Consider the following 17,876-nt stretch of genomic DNA (forward strand, 5'->3'; position numbering starts at 1 on the left):
TACAAAATCCCACTGAAACAGAGTGTTTCAGAATGAAATTAGTGTACCAATTCAGCTGGGAACCCCTAATCAAATGGTGAGAAATGAAATAGTGTACCCACATTATGTGAATTGGTCCAAAGGATGATCTTCAGGGGTTTCCTTTAATAATGCAACGTTGCCATGTTATTTCAGTCTAAGTTCATTTTGTTTGCCTGAATTCTCACTGGAGCTCATAACTAATAATTGGCAATCTCTCTGCATCCACTGCCAATAAATTATTACAAGGCAACCTATTTTCCCCAAGAATAAATAACAGTCAAGGGGAGGCTTCCTCTTGTTGATGAAACGAGAAATGTGAAATCATCAGATGCAGAAATTACACAAGGAACTAAGAAAATGTAGGCCAAATATCATGAATATTGGAAAAGAATGGAAAAGGTACAGCTTTCTTCCAGGACCAACAAATAATAGAAATTGGACCTTCCATAAACTTCAATTTCTTCATTCATCTGGGATAGAGGTACTTAACACATTCTTTTGTTCACACTCCATGTAAAAATATCTATGAATATTACATATTAGAAAATATTAGGAACAATTGTCTTCTTCTAATACCAAATACCGGTGGCCCTGTGCCTATCAGTTTCAAATAAGGTCACAGTAAACAGAAGCTAGTCCTTTCATACTTCTAAGAGCTACCATATGTATGCTCAGTTTTCTAAGATGTCTGGAATACTGGGGGTGTTATTGGGAGGTGGAATGGTGGATTGGTCTGCTTGAGCACTAAGACAATATCATGGCTTAGAGTTGGGGTGGGTAGGTTCACAATAAAGTTATGCACCATACATAGTTCACTATACAGGGTTCTTTCTGGAAGGAAGAAAAGGAACATTGATTTCCTCTTCCAGTATTCAAAAACTTCTTCCTTTGTTATACAACAATAAATTTTTTAAACTTTCAGGTTTCCAAAGAGAGAGTACTGGAAACTTGTGGTCTTTGTAATGTCTGTTTAGTTCATATATGCCAGAGTTGGGGAACCTATGGGCCTCCAGATCATGTTGTACTCGAACTCCCATCATTCCAAGTCAGCATGGGAAAGCATCAGGGGAGAGGGGAGTAGCAGCACCTGAAGGGTCGTAGGTTTCCCAGCTCTGATATATACAACCAGAGCCAACTCCCTTACCTTTCCTACTCACCTGGCACCTTCATTACATAGCTTTAGGTGCTAGGTGAAAACAATTTTTAAAATCCATGGCCTTTTAAATTGGGGGCATGGGGCAAGCGTTGTTGTTTTCTTTGTTATTCTGTTATGTATTTTCTTGTTTTATACTGTAAAATACCTTCTGACCCTCTGCTGAAGGGAGGTATATACATGTAATCGATCAATCAATCAATTAATTAATGAACAATGCATGGCCTCCCTCCAAATCTCAAATATCAGAGCCTTATTTGGTTGGAGAACTGAATTACAAAATAGAAGTAGTTATTTTGAAGTTTAGCTGCATTTTGGTTTGCATATTGTTTTGGAAAGTGTGAATTAATTCGGCTTGCATTAAAATTCTAACTGCACCAAATTTCTCTCTCATTCCTAATTCCTCTACAAGGATGGGAAACCTGAAGTCCTCCCAATGTTTCTCTACTACAGCCCATAATGCTTGAACATTGACTATATTGTTTGAGGGGGATGGGAGTTTCAGTCCAACAGCATCTGGTGTGTCCCAGCATCCACAGCCTTTCAAATGCTTCTGGGCTACAGATCTCAATATTCCTGCCCATTGACCATGCTTGGTGGGGATGATGGGCATCTGGTGAACCACAGATTTCGCAGCCCTAGTTAACAAGATTTCTTTCTTGATATCTGTGCCTATGTTACCTTCTTTCTGGCATTGTTTCTGTGGTGAGAGGTGGGCAGCAAGAAGCTCATTTCAAACAAAGGCCTGAGCTTTAAATATGGGGTGCACTTAATGTCATGTGACAAAGGTATTTGAGAGCAGAAGCAATAAAGAGAGCAGTAAAGGAATCTAGAAATGTTGTGAAATGCTGAAAAGCTGCAGAATCACTCTGTATACTGAATCACTATGACTCATGTGAGGATGACTCATTCTCTGTTTAAGTACAGTGGTACCTTGGGTTACAGATGCTTCAGGTTACAGACTCTGCTAACCCAGAAATAGTACTTTGGGTTAAGAACTTTGCTTCAGGATGAGAACAGAAATCGGGCTCCGGTGGTGCGGTGGCAGCAGGAGGCCTCATTAGCTAAAGTGGTGCTTCAGGTTAAGAACAGTTTCAAGTTAAGAACAGACCTCCAGAACGAATTAAGTCCTTAACCCAAGGTACCACTGTATCTGTATCTGCTTGCAGGCAGACAGTTTGGAGACTCTGTGGAGCCTGAGCAGGGTGGAGTCAGTGTGTGTATGGAGCCTGACTTAGAAGTGAAGCCTGTACTCCGTGTATGTTCTGAAGCTAGCTTAATCTTTTGTTCAGTATGCTGTTTATTTGCAAACAAGCTTTAACTCAGTAAAGCTTTTATTCTTTTACTGAAGAAGACTCTTCATTATTAATTTACACTGCGCGTCACTTAAAATATACGCATAGTAGGAAATATTCCATGAAGGGGAATGCTTGTGATGATCATTCAAAATTTTGAAGTTTGAAATTAATTTCTGATCTCTGTAAACACTTAGAGGAACTGCAGTACTCCACCACTTCACAAGTTATCAATTGCTATTTTATTTTGATTTCTACTCCTATATTTAATATTCATAGTGTTGATCATTGGTTCCAAAAAAACCCCAAACCTGAACAACGTCATTAAAAGAGGAAGACTGATACCTGAAGAAAACTATAATCCCTGCCCTCCATGATATAAATTTACGGCTTCAGAAAATTTTTCTAAATGTTAGAAGCATAGAGGCATGAATCAATTGTTAGAGGAAAAACACCTCATTAGTTTTCAAATATTATAGGCTAATTATTAAAAAGAATTTTATGTTTAATAAATGATGAAATAAATTTCTGCATATGAGCAAAGAGGTAGGGTTGTTGTTGTTATCTGAGTATGCACCATCATGATTAAAAAGTGTACAGGAAGATATGTTAGGTGATGTTTCACTAATGCTTTCTCCACTGCAAAATCCCTACTTTAGCTTTTTTACTACCTGACAATATAACAGTACATCTGTGGTGCAGCATAACAGCCAAATCAGTGCACAACCCCAAGACAAACCATGGTCACTATATTCAATGATACTAATACATAAGCTCAATGACTTGCAGGTCCAGACGTCGGTCTCCACTGTCCCCAACTCAGATAAATAAGAGAGCATTAAGACTGGTTTGGATCCAAACAGGCCACAACTTTACTGAATACAGAGGTTTGGCTTGGGCATGGGGCAATTGTTATACTTCCAGCATGTCCACTGGAAGTGACACGTTTGTCAACCCACGCAGGGGTTCCTTAGACATACATCAAGTAGGGTGACCCCCACAGAAACCAGTGTCTGCGGGAGTGCCTTTGGCTCTGGCCCCACCTGGGCACACGAACATGACCACTTCCCCCAGATCCCTTTAGTGAGGTATCCCAGAATTTAGAGGGGCAGGTGGAGACTACAACCTCCTGTACATCCAAAACAACAGATTGCCCCAGTGCCCAACCCAATTGTGACGATTGCTATGAGGTAGCCAAAATCCCTGGGTCAGACCCAATTTGCCTGGTGGACAAATTCCTACCTGGACCTGTAAAGAATGGCTACCACTGTAGCCACAGCAAATTCCTTGACTAACACCTTAAACAGAGGATGGGTGGGTGGGAAACCTGACAAAGGAAAAAGTAAATAGTGCGGGCTGCTTAAACAGCCATGGCGCGGACCCAAGCCTGAGTCCCATTTGCCAAAGAAGGGTGCAGGCCAGGATCTGGCTCCTGATAGGAGGTAAGGGCTTACGCCTCTACTGCCTATCAGGAAGGGCACTGAAGGCATGGTTTGTCATCGGGGACCCAGTGGAGTCTCTGCCATCCTGCAATGCTGCTACGCCAGAAGATTTGAGCGGACTTGTGTGACAACATCAGCTCTCAAACCTCTTGCACTAATGTGATAATGGACTCATCGATTATTTCTGTTTTTTGTTATTACTTTTTTTCCCAATAGGATCTAACATATCTCAAGTAGATGAAGTTGGAAAACCAGTCAAAGATTGAGGAATTCATCCTCCTGGGATTTGTGGAATTCTATGAAGTGCAGACATTTCTCTTCTTCACATTTCTAGTGATTTACGTTGTGATCATGACAGGAAACATTCTCATTGTTGCTGCTGTTATTTTTAATCAGCATCTTCACACCCCTATGTATTTCTTCCTGGGAAACCTATCCTTTTTGGAGGCTTGCTACAGCTCCTATATATTACCATGGATGCTTTCATCTCTCTCTACCGGAGATGGAAGCCTTTCTGTCACCAGCTGTTTGATGCAGTGGTACTTCTGTGCTTCCTTACTAGCTACAGAATGCTGTTTACTTGGTGTGATGTCTTATGATAGGTACCTAGCAATCAGCAAACCATTGCATTATTTTACAACCATGAACACCCAGGCTTGTATCCATTTAGCAGCTGCATCTTGGCTCAGTAGCTTTATAGGGTTTTCTATATTACTCAGTCTAATGCTACAGTTAACGTTTTGTGGCCCCAATGAAATTAATCATTTCATTTGTGATTATTTCCCACTTCTTAAGCTCTCTTGCAGTGACACCAGCTTGATAGAAATGTTGGGTTTGTTTTTGGATGCCATATTAATACTTCCTCCTTTTGTTCTAACTTTAACATCTTATGTATATATAATTGTTGCCATCTTGAAAATCCCTTCCACCACTGGGAGGCAAAGGGCCTTTTCCACCTGCTCCTCTCACTTGATTGTGGTTTCGATCTTTTATGGTTCACTAATGATTGTGTATATGTTACCAAAGGGGGAAGGCAACGGAGAGATGCAAAAATTTTCCTCTCTCTTATATTTAGTTTTGCCCCCTCTGGCCAACCCATTTATATACAGCCTGAGAAACAAAGAAGTACAAAATGCCTTGAGAAATAATATTGGTAGCCTTGCATCATGCAAAACAACTGCTAAGAAGCTTGTGAATGTGTAAAAGAAGCAACATTCTATGTACTGTCCTTTGTCTCCATAAATGTTTATTGTGGAAGTGATAATAGTTGTGCTACAGCTGTTGTTGTTATATATACCATCTTGTGTATGTGTGTGTGTGTGTGTGTGTGTGTGTGTATCTCCCATCTTGGCCTATAAGCCTTGCTTTTCCCCCAAATTCCGTCCATGAAAAGTTAAAGTGCAACTTAAATTCATGACCTTACAAAAATTGGCTTTTATGATATTACAGACATACGATAAAACGGAATGGCTGTGAGTGCCTGCGGAATTTTAAGGGAGCAACTTATATTTGGATATTGTTCCCCCCCCCTTGAATGTTAAAGATGTAGCTTATATTCGGGTGCGGCTTATATTTTGTTTTGATGTTTTGTTAAGAAAACCTGCCATAGAGTCTATGATATGGGTGAGACACTGTTAGTTTTGATACTTAATTTAGATTTTAAGTAACAAATTGTAAGGCTGATTATGATCTCTCACAGTAAAAATTGTTTTTTTCATTATATTTTTGTAAATAATTACCATTCTCATACAATTTACGCTTTGTATCAAAGTGCCTCATCCAATATATCTAAGTGCCCCGTAGGTGGGGCAGAATGATACAAAACCCATTGTTTACGCAAGTCATATTCTCTTTATCGTCTAACTTTAATGGTTCTTTTGATTGCTATTATAACATTGATTACGGTAGTTATGCCATGCATAAAGCAATTTTTTTATTTGACTCATTTTTGTTACATAAAATATGAGATTGAATTTTTCTGTATCAATCTGCCCCACTTTCCCCATTATCATTTTTATGCACCTTTTTCTAGAGCCCCAAACCTTAAAGCATTTACAGAATAATTTTGTTTCATAACTTGACTAGTTTGGCTGTGGTTTTTGTTGTTGCTTTTTTTACATATACCGTATTTTTCGCTCCATAAGACACACCTTTTTCTTCCTAAAAAGTAAGGGGAAATGTATGTGTGTCTTATGGAGTGAATGTGTGGTCCCTGGAGCCAAATTGCCTGGGGGCAAATCATGCTGGGGGCAAATCATGCAAATCTGCTGATCATGCTTTTTTCTTTTTCTTTTTTGAAAGAGGGAAGTGGGTGTTGAAACAAAGCCACTGAGCAGCTGATTGGCAAGCCATCGGGGAGGGAGATAAGGCACTCCAGGGATAAATCAATGAGGAGAGAAATTAGAAGAAAAGGAGGAGCAAAAAACTGCTCCAGCTAAGGAAAAGACACAAGGAAAAGCAAACAAGAGGGAAGGGAGTGTTCAAAGGAAACAGCCGATAAGTGGGATTGGGAGAGACATAAGGGATGCGATAAAGGAGGCTGCCGGGGGGGGGGAGTAAAAGCCCATGGATCCTCAGGATTTTTACATTGGGTCACCCCAAATTCACCATCAGATCACATAGCATGTCCATGGCTACAGCCTGCACCAAAAAAAGCAAGCATCCATTGTTTCCTGGGGCTGCAATGGTGCAAAAATGTGGTTACAAAGCACGGATCCAAATGGATTCTCAGGATTTTTGCATTGGGCTACCCCAAACTCACCGTCAAATCACATGTCTGTGGCCACAGCATGAACCACAAAAATCATACATCCACTGTTGCATTCAGAATATTTTTTTCTTCGTTTCCTCCTCTAAAAACTAGGTGCATCTTATGATCAGGTGCAAAAAATACTAACAAATATGTGCCCCTAATTTAGATCATGGCCACTGGTCCCATCACCTCCTGGCAAATAGAAGGGGAGGAAATGGAAGCAGTGAGAGATTTTACTTTCTTGGGTTCCATGATCACTGCAGATGGTGACAGCAGCCACGAAATTAAAAGACGCCTGCTTCTTGGGAGGAAAGCAATGGCAAACCTAGATAGCATTTTAAAAAGTAGAGACATCACCTTGCCAACAAAGGTCCGTATAGTAAAAGCTATGGTTTTCCCAGTAGTGATGTATGGAAGTGAGAGCTGGACCATAAAGAAGGCTGATCGCCGAAGAATTGACGCTTTTGAATTATGGTGCTGGAGGAGACTCTTGAGAGTCCCATGGACTGCAAGAAGATCAAACGCATCCATTCTTAAGGAAATCAGCCCTGAGTGCTCACTGGAAGGACAGATCGTGAAGCTGAGGCTCCAATACTTTGGCCACCTCATGAGAAGAGAAGACTCACTGGAAAAGACCCTGATGTTGGGAAAGATGGAGGGCACAAGGAGAAGGGGACGACAGAGGACGAGATGGTTAGACAGTGTTCTCGAAGCTACAAACATGAATCTGACCAAACTGCGGGTGGCAGTGGAAGACAGAAGTGCCTGGCGTGCTCTGGTCCATGGGGTCACGAAGAGTCGGACACGACTGAACGACTAAACAACAACAACAAATTTATTCTTTGAATGTCCCTAGATCATTTCTCCATGTAATTTTGTTGGCAGTCGCTTTTAATAGAATATAGTACACAGGCCATGAAGTGTTTTTGTAGGTTTGAGTGGTCTTCAAATCCTCCCACATTTTGTACCTCAAATGAGCACACTGTTCACAGACATTGTTCTCCTTTTGGTGCACCTGTTTCTGATAAGCTATTGGGAAAGGTGGGACGCGGGTGGCGCTGTGGGTAAAAGCCTCAGCGTCTAGGGCTTGCCGATCGAAAGGTCGGCGGTTCGAATCCCCGCGGCGGGGTGTGCTCCCGTTGCTCGGTCCCAGCGCCTGCCAACCTAGCAGTTCGAAAGCACCCCTGGGTGCAAGTAGATAAATAGGGACCGCTTACCAGTGGGAAGGTAAACGGCGTTCTGTGTGCTGCGCTGGCTCGCCAGTTGCGGCTTTGTCACGCTGGCCACGTGACCCGGAAGTGTCTCTGGACAGCGCTGGCCCCCGGCCTCTTGAGTGAGATGGGCGCACAACCCTAGAGTCTGTCAAGACTGGCCCGTACGGGCAGGGGTATCTTTACCTATTGGGAAAGGTCATCCTATGGTCTCTAAATTCATTTCTTGCCAGTATGTTCTTGGTTCTTTTGAATAGCTTAATTGGCTAATCCTGACAGCCAGATATGTGGTGTTCAACATGCCAGTGTTTCTTTAAGCTACCCTGTATGTTGTTTGTGATGTTATTGAATATTAAATGGCAAATTTAAATAGCTAGAAGGTACCTGGGCTCTTTTCCTTGAAAAGTCCGCTTGTAATGTTTGTGAAGCTTTACTTAAGCTATTACCCACTAATCACTTAGGGCATCCTCTGTCAAGCTTGTTTACTCAACATAGGATTCTTATCCTGCTCTGGTAGCTTTCTCAAAGGCTCATACCCACACATCTGTTTTAGTGGCAATAAAAAACCAGTGCTTGAGAAACTTTCCATTTTCCATTACATTATTATTGCTCTGGGGTTTTGTGAGTGTGTTGAAAGATATTGTTTCCCAGATGGCTCTGTCCCTTAATAACACCAACATCCTGGGAGTGCCATATTCTGCCATCATATTCTCTTAAGGACAGCATTTTTAAACACACTTACGCACTTAAAATATGTGTCCATAAAAGTGTTTGTTGTTCTGGTAATTAGAAGTGGAGGGAATAAATTATGATTTCTTTCACATTAAAACACCTGAAGACACCTTGTAATCTAGAACAGAACAGGGCAACAAAACTGCTTTATATATGTAGACATGCATAATTCCCGATAGTGAAAGAGGCAATGCTAATAGATGACTTCAGGAGAAGCAAAGGACCTTATAATGTTATATTCTGTTTACAGTAAGCAGGGAACTTATGGATCAGTAAAATAGCACTGAGAAATCTCACCAGAAAGGTAAACATTTATTACTTTTAGGCATATACAAAGTTATCACTTTTCTAGTCTTAACAGTTCTCCAAATTTTTGTATCAGTTTGAATGATTTTCAATATATGAAAAATAAACAAAAGACCCCATGAAAATTCATCAGCACTTTTGTGCATTTTTGTCTGCATTCCTGACGGAGATATGTAACTTTGCAAACAATTTTCTCAATCATAATGCATTTTGCATCATATTTTCACTGATATGTGCATTTTTATTTATTTACATTTCTCCTTAATATCTACATTTTGCTTTGTGTGCTGCATATTAAAATTTGCAGTGCAAATTTTGAAGTTTGGCTGTGTTTTAGCTCACATATTTCAAACAATTTCTTAGAGAAAGTGACGAAGCTGTCCTCCCATTATTATTGTTGGTTTTTTCATATTCACATATGTACTGTGAATTTCCCAGTGCATTGCTATAACAGACCAAAACCTAAGCTTAAGAAACAACAGTGTTCAGGGTGATTCTTCCTTCCTCCATCCCTACCTACCATGGGATTCTGAGCATGCATCATGATCATGGAAAGGTGAATATGAAAACAGATTAGGTCAAGTGCCTTCAACCAATGTTTTCTCCATAGATCCTTACATCAGCTTCTCACTACCTGTTAATATAATGTTTCAGTGTGCCTATGAAAATGAGTGATACCCAGTTGAGGGGAAAAGCTGTTTTGCTGGCAAAGCACAACAGTCAAATTCAGTGGATCTCTTGCACTTTTGAAAAATGTTGCACAATCCCAAAATTGTTATTATAGTCAATGGCAATGCTTGTGTGACAACATCAGCTCTCAAACATATTGCATTAATGTTAGCATGGCACTCATCCATTATTTCATTAATAAAAATTGCTCTTTTCAATAGGATTTGACTTTTTTCCTATTAGATGAAGTTTGAAAACCAGACAGAGATTACAGAATTCATCCTCCTGGGGTTTGGGGAATTCTACGAAGTGCAGACATTTCTCTTCCTGGCATTTCTAGTGATTTATGTTGTGACAGTGACTGGAAACATTCTCATTATTGTCCTGGTTGTTTTTGATCAGCATCTTCATACCCCAATGTATTTCTTTCTGGGGAATCTCTCCTTCCTGGAGACATGCTATTGCTCCAATTTATTTCCGAGGATGCTACGAGCTCTCTTGACTGGAGATAGGAGGATTTCTTTCACCGGCTGTTTAACGCAATGGTATCTCTGTGGATCCCTAATAGCTACAGAATGCTGTTTACTTTGTGTGATGTCGTATGACAGGTATCTAGCAATCTGCAAGCCACTGCATTATTTTACAATGATGAGCACCCAGACTTGTATCCAATTAGCAGCTGCATCTTGGTCCAATGGATTTATAGCCTTCCTGATATTGCTCAATCTGATGCTACAGTTAACATTCTGTGGCCTCAATGAAATTAATCATTACTTTTGTGACTACTTCCCGCTCCTTAAGCTCTCTTGCAGTGACACCAGCTTGATGGAAATGTTGGGTTTTCTTGTGTGTGCCATATTCATACTCCCTCCCTTTGTTTTAATTTTAACCTCTTATGTATATATAATTGTTGCCATCTTGAAAATCCCTTCTTCCACTGGGAGGCAAAAGGCCTTTTCTACATGCTCCTCTCACTTGGTTGTGGTATCCATATTTTATGGTTCACTAATGATTTTGTATTTGTTACCCAAGGCTGAAGTCAACAGAGAGATGCGAAAGATTTCTTCTCTCTTGTACACAGCTTTGCCCCCTTTGGCCAACCCCTTTATATATAGCCTGAGAAACAAGGAGGTCAAAAATGCCCTGAGAAATAATATTGGTAGGTTTGTGCCACACAAATGAAGGCATATGAAGTGTGGTCATATGTGATAGAAGCAACATGCTATGTGTTGTCACCATGCTGCCCCCAGAACTTTCCTTATGGTGGATGACACAGATTTCAGACTCTGATAGGGATCAGCTGATTCATCTATTTCCACTTCAAGTCAGTTTCAAATGTATACATTCATAAACCCATTCCAACTTGTTTCCATTGATCTGTAAAATAAAGGTATGAAAATTCATATTAAATGCTCAACTAAGTAGATATTTAAATTAATCTCTTATCTCACATATTTCTAGACACACTCTATTCTAATATACACATTTTTACACATTTTGGTATGGTTTTCAATCCAAGACATGCACTGAAACGTTTGGAGAAGGGTAATATCCAACTGCATTCTAATCACTGTGTTACTCTGGAAATTGTGAATTTTTTGCTTACGTTGTGGACCAAACACAATTCAGATTCACCCCTAAACTTTGCTAATGTTTCAAAATACTGAATAGTTTTCTTCTTGTGCTAGGGTTAATTATTTTTTATCTGTTAGCTCTAATACATATACATAAAATGAATATTACAATCTATTGTTCTGCTCCTTTACATGCTTACAGATAAAGCCCAATCAATAGAAAACATAGCCTTTTTGGCCCTTTGTGAGGGGCAGGGTAGGGCGTATTTCCCAGGGTGGGGGGAAGAGGGAGAAACTCCCAAGTGAGAGCTGAGAGGGCTTACCCTCCTTTGTGTAGAATAAGGATTAAGATTTATTTCTATTTAGATTTATTTTTATTTTGGCTAGTGTGGCTTTTATTGTATTCTGTGTTGAAAACTTTCAATAAAAATCAATTATAAAAAAGAAGGTATACTCTTCTTTATACAACTATATTCAGTGCTATTTTATATAAAAAATGTTTAGGGGTACTCTCATTTTCCTACTCATATTGAAACACTGCCCTTCAATGAGGCCAAACTTAGATTCACAAAATGTGTAGGGGTATACATACTTCTGCGTTGCCCCACCCCAAAGCACTGACTATATTGATACTTATCTTTAACATCCCCTCACAGCTAGTGTTAAATTTGTTTATATTGTTTTCATCATTACATCATAAGATCCCATACATCCAGAAACTCCTGCTTTGACTGGTGCAGTACTACCATTCAGGTGGGCACAGCTAGGCACGGTCAATCTCCTCCTACTGCCAGCTTACCCAGTCAGGTTTTGGTAATGGACACCAAGTCAGTCACCATATGGATGAGAGTTTTGTTTTGGGCACTGACATGACATTAACACCACCACTAGATGAGAACACAGGCTACTTAAATCTCTATGGCGTGGTGGCTCAGCACCAATGACCAACATCATCTATCTCCCCCTCTCCTCTGATAATTTTTCCTCTCCCCCATTGCATACCTCTGCTCCCCAAGGCCATAAAATTAGAGACTTCTTAAACCTCCCCACATCTTTCCCCTCTGACCCAGACACCTTGGTTGCTGGTTTTTATTTGTTCGTGTATTGTGTTTTGTGTTTTGTTTTCTTCACCTGAAGGCATCTGCTTCACTTATGGCATCCACTTTGTGTTATGCCAAGCCTCCATGGCCATCTTGTGTATATAATACTTGTTACTGCCAGAAACAACATTTTCTCAAAAGCCCAACTGTGCCCACTGGAGTAAAATGGTTGATGAACCTGGTATAATTTCATCATGGAGAATCCCAGTACCAAGAATGGGAGCTAGAAAAGAGGGGCTTGAAAGTTGTAAATATATTTCCAATTGATAATTACATTAGATTTTGTTTTGGTGGTGAAACACGGGGCAATCATATGGAAATAAACTGATATAATAAACATATATGTGCGTAAATCTACTTTTGGTATCCTATCCTTCAAAGCTACTTTATAGTATTGTTAGGGACAAGACCTCCTGGAGCAGTGCTTATTATGATGGGGAAAGCTGCTTCTAATATGTCTAGAAGTACTATTAAGACTGAATTTATGCAGGATCCCTCCTCCCAATTTACAGATGGAAGGCATATCCCACAGCAGATTACAAAAATGCACAATAACTCCCAAATGGGATGCCAAGTCAAGGATAAGGAATTCCTACCTGCTCCCTAGGGGACGCGGGTGGTGCTGTGGGTTAAGCCACAGAGCCTAGGACTTGCCGATCAGAAGGTTGGCAGTTCAAATCATCACGATGGGGTGAGCTCCCGTTGCTTGGTCCCTGCTCCTGCCAACCTAGCAGTTCGAAAGCATGTCAAAGTGCAAGTAGATAAATAGGTACTGCTCTGGCGGGAAGGTAAACGGTGTTTCTGTGCGCTGCTCTGGTTCACCAGAAGCGGCTTAGTCATGCTGGCCACATGACCCGGAAGCCGTACGCCGGCTCCCTCGGCCAATAAAGCGAGATGAGTGCTGCAACCCCAGAGTCGGTCACAACTGGACCTAATGGTCAGGGGTCTCTTTACCTTTATCTTTTACCTGCTCCCTAAGAGTGTTAAACTCCAAAGAAGTTATTTTTCAAGGTAGGCATGCACTCCCAGCGATAAAGGTGAAAATCTAATCAAGTTGACCAACTGATTCCCTGAAGTTGCAGTATAGAAAGATAGGTACAGACTCTCAAAAGGACCAGAGGGTTATCATATGCTTTTTGGGCTCAGAGGGGTACACAGTGTTCTGTCCTTTAATTTGCTGGACTGAATTCCCTCACTCCCTAGCCAATACATTGCCGCATTGCTTGTTTTTGCAGTATATTATGTCCCTGATGATTGAGCCGTCACTTCTGTATTTCTCTTAATAAAACCAACATCCTAGAGTACACATATCCCCACTTTGTATTATTGGCATAGCATTCATGCCATAGAACTGAGATTTACACTAGCATTGAGTGTGATGAGATGAAGAGAAGGATCTGGGAACTGGTTGTTTGTCATGACAGTGTATATTAGCATGGAAAAAACAGCAACAGAATGAAACCATTGTGAGAACATAAATTAAAGAGAGGTGAGTAACCATCAGAGAGTGGGACCTTTTCAAGGGTGTTCTATCAGCTTTGGAACAGTCTTTCTAGAGAGGCTCACCTGGCACCATAGTAGTAATATGTTCAGTGCCTAGCAGAGAATTTTGCGTTCACTGAAATCTTTGTGTGTCTTTGTCCATAGAATTCTGAAGTATTTTTTATTTCTTCTGAGTTGCCCAGGCAACTTATGTCATAAGACAGCCAAGTTCCTATAAGTTCCTTCAGAGCAATGAATAGAAATAATGGACTAGCCTATGAAATAAGCATGCCCCACAAAATAATCTTCCTGAGCTGTTGCTCTGTCACTGTCACGGCAACAATCATAAAAAAACATTTCTGCAAAATGTTAAGGGCCAACTAATTATTATGGAAGAAGCTGGCATGGACTAGAGTCCACTTCAGCAAATGCAAAACCATGACACCTGGGAGGAAAACTCCTCTTGAGGTCTGTGAATATAGGAGGTCTATTTGTAATCTCTGATCACAACCATGGAATAATAATAATAAATAAATAAATTGTAGAGTAGGCAATGCAGGAATATGCAGCTCTCCCTGAAACCTTGGCCATACCAGCACCACACTCTAACCAACTGAGCTATCCACTTTTGATTCTTTGCAAAGGATTTATTCCCCCACCCCCCGATTATTATATGTTTTACTTACATTTTAGAAATATTATTTTTGTGCTTTAAAATGAGAAGTAGACTTTGATTTTCCATGCGCATTTGCTATTTTATTTCTAAAATTGATTCATTTCTGTTGAGATTTGTTAACCACTTGGAGATTTCTGGTGAAACATGAAGCAGAATATAAATTACCTCCCCGTCTCTGTAGAGATACTTATCCATTTCTCTTTTCAACAGGATTTCATTCTGCTCAATGTTGAGAAACCAGACAACGATTACAGAATTTATCCTCCTCGGATTTGGGGAATTCAATGAATTGCAGACACTTCTTTTTCTGACTTTTCTCATCATTTACATGGTGACCATAACTGGGAACACTTTGATTGTTGTCCTTGTTGTCACTGATCACCATCTACATACTCCCATGTACTTCTTTCTTGGGAATCTTTCCTTCTTGGAGGCTTGCTACAGCTCCAATATATTTCCAAGAATGCTTTCAGCTCTCCTGACCAGAAATAGAACAATTTCCTTCAACGGCTGCTTCACACAGTGGTATCTCTTTGGTTCCTTGGAAGCTGCAGAATGCTGTTTACTCTGTGTGATGTCTTATGACAGGTATCTAGCAATCTGTAAACCATTGCATTATGCAACAACTATGAAAACCAATACTTGTATCAGTTTAGCCGCTGCATCTTGGCTCAATGGCTTTATTGGGTTTTCTATATTATTCATTTTGGTGCTACAGTTATCATTTACTGGCCCCAGGGAAATGGATCATTACTTTTGTGACTACTTCCCTCTTCTTAAACTCTCTTGCAGCAACACCAACCTGGTGGAAAATATGGGTTTCGCTGTGGCTGCCATATTCACAGTTCCTCCTTTTGTTCTAACTTTAACATCCTATTCATATATTATTGCTGCCATCTTAAGAATACCCTCCACCACTGGAAGACAAAAGGCCTTTTCCACCTGTTCCTCTCACTTGATTGTAGTTTCAATTTTTTATAGTTCACTAATGATTGTGTACATGTTACCAAAGGGTGAAGTCAACAGAGGCATGGAAAAATTTTCCTCTCTCTTGTACACAGTTTTGCCGCCTCTTACCAACCCATTCATATACAGCCTGAGAAATAAAGAGGTCAAAAATGCCCTGAGAAGAAAAATTTGTAAACTTGTGTTATGCAAAGCAATTTTCATGAAGTGAATTAATGTGAGGAAGAAGCAACAATGTGATTTTCTCTAGCATCTCTTTTGGTGGGTGATATAAAGGTCAGTCGCTGAATTGGATGTGTTGATCTGTCTATTTGCAGTACATGACTGTTTTAGGGTTGTTGTTGTTTTCCCTGAAGAAAAAGAAATTGGCATAAAAAATATAGATGACAATTAAAAACACATTTAAATGCATATTTTATTATAACACACATCCTTAAATGGTGTTTCGTTCTCAATTTGAAGTGATCATGGCATTATCGGCCTGTTCTAAGCTGAATTTGTTAGTACCTTTTTTTTTAAAGAAACAACCCTAAAATAAATGTTTCAAAGTGTTTTTGATCATCCCCTCCAAAGAAATTAGTTAATGATAATTTTTTATTGAAAATCACTCAAAATTGTTTAATTTCTTTGTTTAATGTCCCAGTCAGCCTTACGCTTATGTTCTATTTTTAAAGTATTTTATGTTTTCCTGTATTTACATACATCTTTTCAGTGAGTCCATGGTATAGAATTTTTTAAAAAAACTTAATAAGAAGAATGAAATAATCTATGTAATAAATTGCATTGAATGACAATTTGTAAGAATGTTTATGTATGGGTGTGGGGAACTGATCCAGTAAATAATGGTGTGGAACTAATCACAGTGCCTGTTTTTCATTACTTATGGTGTTTCATTTGTAACATAATTCCAGTTCTTGTCTGAACCCAGGTAGGAGTTTTCTATTGGCAATAATTTTTTAAAAATGAAATTTAATTTTACAAATCAGAGGACAAGCTAATCAACATGTTAGATCAGGCACAATAACTACTGCATCATACCTTCTGGTGTTTGACTGCTGACATCATTCCTCAATACTGCACTAGAGGTTGTGCCTGTCATAGAATCACAGAATCATAGGGTTGGAAGGGACCCTGAGGGGGTATGTAGTCCTACCCCCTGCAATACAGAAATCTCAACTAAAGCATCCATGACAGATGGCCATCCAACATATGCTAAAAAATCTCCAGTGAAGGAGAATCCACAACCTCCCAGAGAAAACATTAACAGCACTACAAGATGAGAGCTACTTAAGTCTCTATGGGGTGGGGGCTCAGCACCAGTGACCAACATTAAGTATCAGCCTCCCTCTCTCCTCTGATGATTTTTCCTATCCCCCGGTGCATACCTCTGCCCACCAAGGTCTTAGAATTGTTGTTGTTGTTTAGTCATTTAGTGTTGTCCAACTCTTCATGACCCCATGGACCAGAGCATGCCAGGCACTCCTGTCTTCCACTGCCTCCCATAGTTTGGTCAAACTCATGTTAGTAGCTTCGAGAACACTGTCCAACCATCTTGTCCTCTGTTGTCCCCTTCTCCTTGTGCCCTCAATCTTTCCCAGCATCAGGGTCTTTTCCAGGGAGTCTTCTCTTTTCATGAGGTGGCCAAAGTCCTGGAGCCTCAGCTTCTGGATCTGTCTTTCCAGTGAGCACTCAGGGCTGATTTTCTGCAGAATAAATAGGTTTGATCTTCTTGCAGTCCATGGGACTCTCAAGAGTCTCCTCCAGCACCATAATTCAAAAGCAGTCATAGAATTAGAGATGCCTTAAACCTCCCCACATCTTTTCCCTCTGACCCAGACTCATAATACCTTGGATGCTGGTTTTTGTTAGTTGTGTATTGTGTATTGTTTTATTTTTGTTTTGTTTTATCCACCTGAAGGCATCTGCTCCACTTATGACATCCATTTTGTGTTATACCAAATCCCCATGCTAACCATATTGTGTATACAATATCTGTTACTGGCCATGTTTTCTGGGGCTGATGGGAGTTGTAGTCCAACAGCAGTTGGAAGACCACAATTTTTTTACTTTCAATTTATCTTATCAAAGACTGGAGAGAGTCACATATTGAAAGTCTCCTCTTCTACACAGCTTTGCTTCTTTACCAAATAAAGGCGCCCAAATAAATTTGCTTATATAGAAATGTTTCTGGGTATATGTTCATTTCAGAACTGATGTGCATAAATCTGTCAAAGAAAATATAAAAAATGGCATAACAAAACAACTGGGGTTTGGTGGACATATATAAGACTTAAATATATTGAGGCATATGAATGGACCTGGAGTTCTCCTACATCTCCCCACACTTCATACTACCAAAATATGTTCTTCAGATTTTCAGCAGATTTTGAGTGTTTACAGGGAGCTGCTAGGAGGAAGGAGAAGCAGGAAGAAGTTCTGCAGCACCATCCAAAGTTTCTTGCACAAGAAGAAAAGTTGCACATATAATTATAACCCT

General features: G+C 40.0%; 3 protein-coding genes across 3 annotated transcripts in view; all 3 read left to right on the top strand.

Moving 5' to 3' along the window:
- LOC310662094 (vomeronasal type-2 receptor 26-like) overlaps positions 1 to 17,876 on the top strand; it is a gene marked incomplete at both ends in the record, with an annotated part of 371,804 nt that overhangs the window by 169,859 nt on the left and 184,069 nt on the right. The window lies entirely within an intron of this gene.
- On the top strand, positions 4,149 to 5,114 carry LOC310662517 (olfactory receptor 6C4-like; the record flags this gene model as incomplete). The annotated part of the gene is made up of 1 exon (XM_083409453.1): positions 4,149 to 5,114. One exon carries the CDS (start codon positions 4,149 to 4,151, stop codon positions 5,112 to 5,114), a length of 966 nt encoding a protein of 321 aa, XP_083265579.1.
- On the top strand, positions 9,325 to 10,953 carry LOC310663387 (olfactory receptor 2AP1-like). Its single transcript, XM_083411206.1, has one exon. The coding sequence runs from the start codon at positions 9,825 to 9,827 to the stop codon at positions 10,761 to 10,763; it is 939 nt and encodes a 312-aa protein (XP_083267332.1). The 5' UTR covers positions 9,325 to 9,824; the 3' UTR covers positions 10,764 to 10,953.

Source organism: Podarcis tiliguerta, assembly GCF_965153285.1.
Source record: "Podarcis tiliguerta genome assembly, chromosome: 13".
Lineage (NCBI taxonomy): Eukaryota > Metazoa > Chordata > Lepidosauria > Squamata > Lacertidae > Podarcis > Podarcis tiliguerta.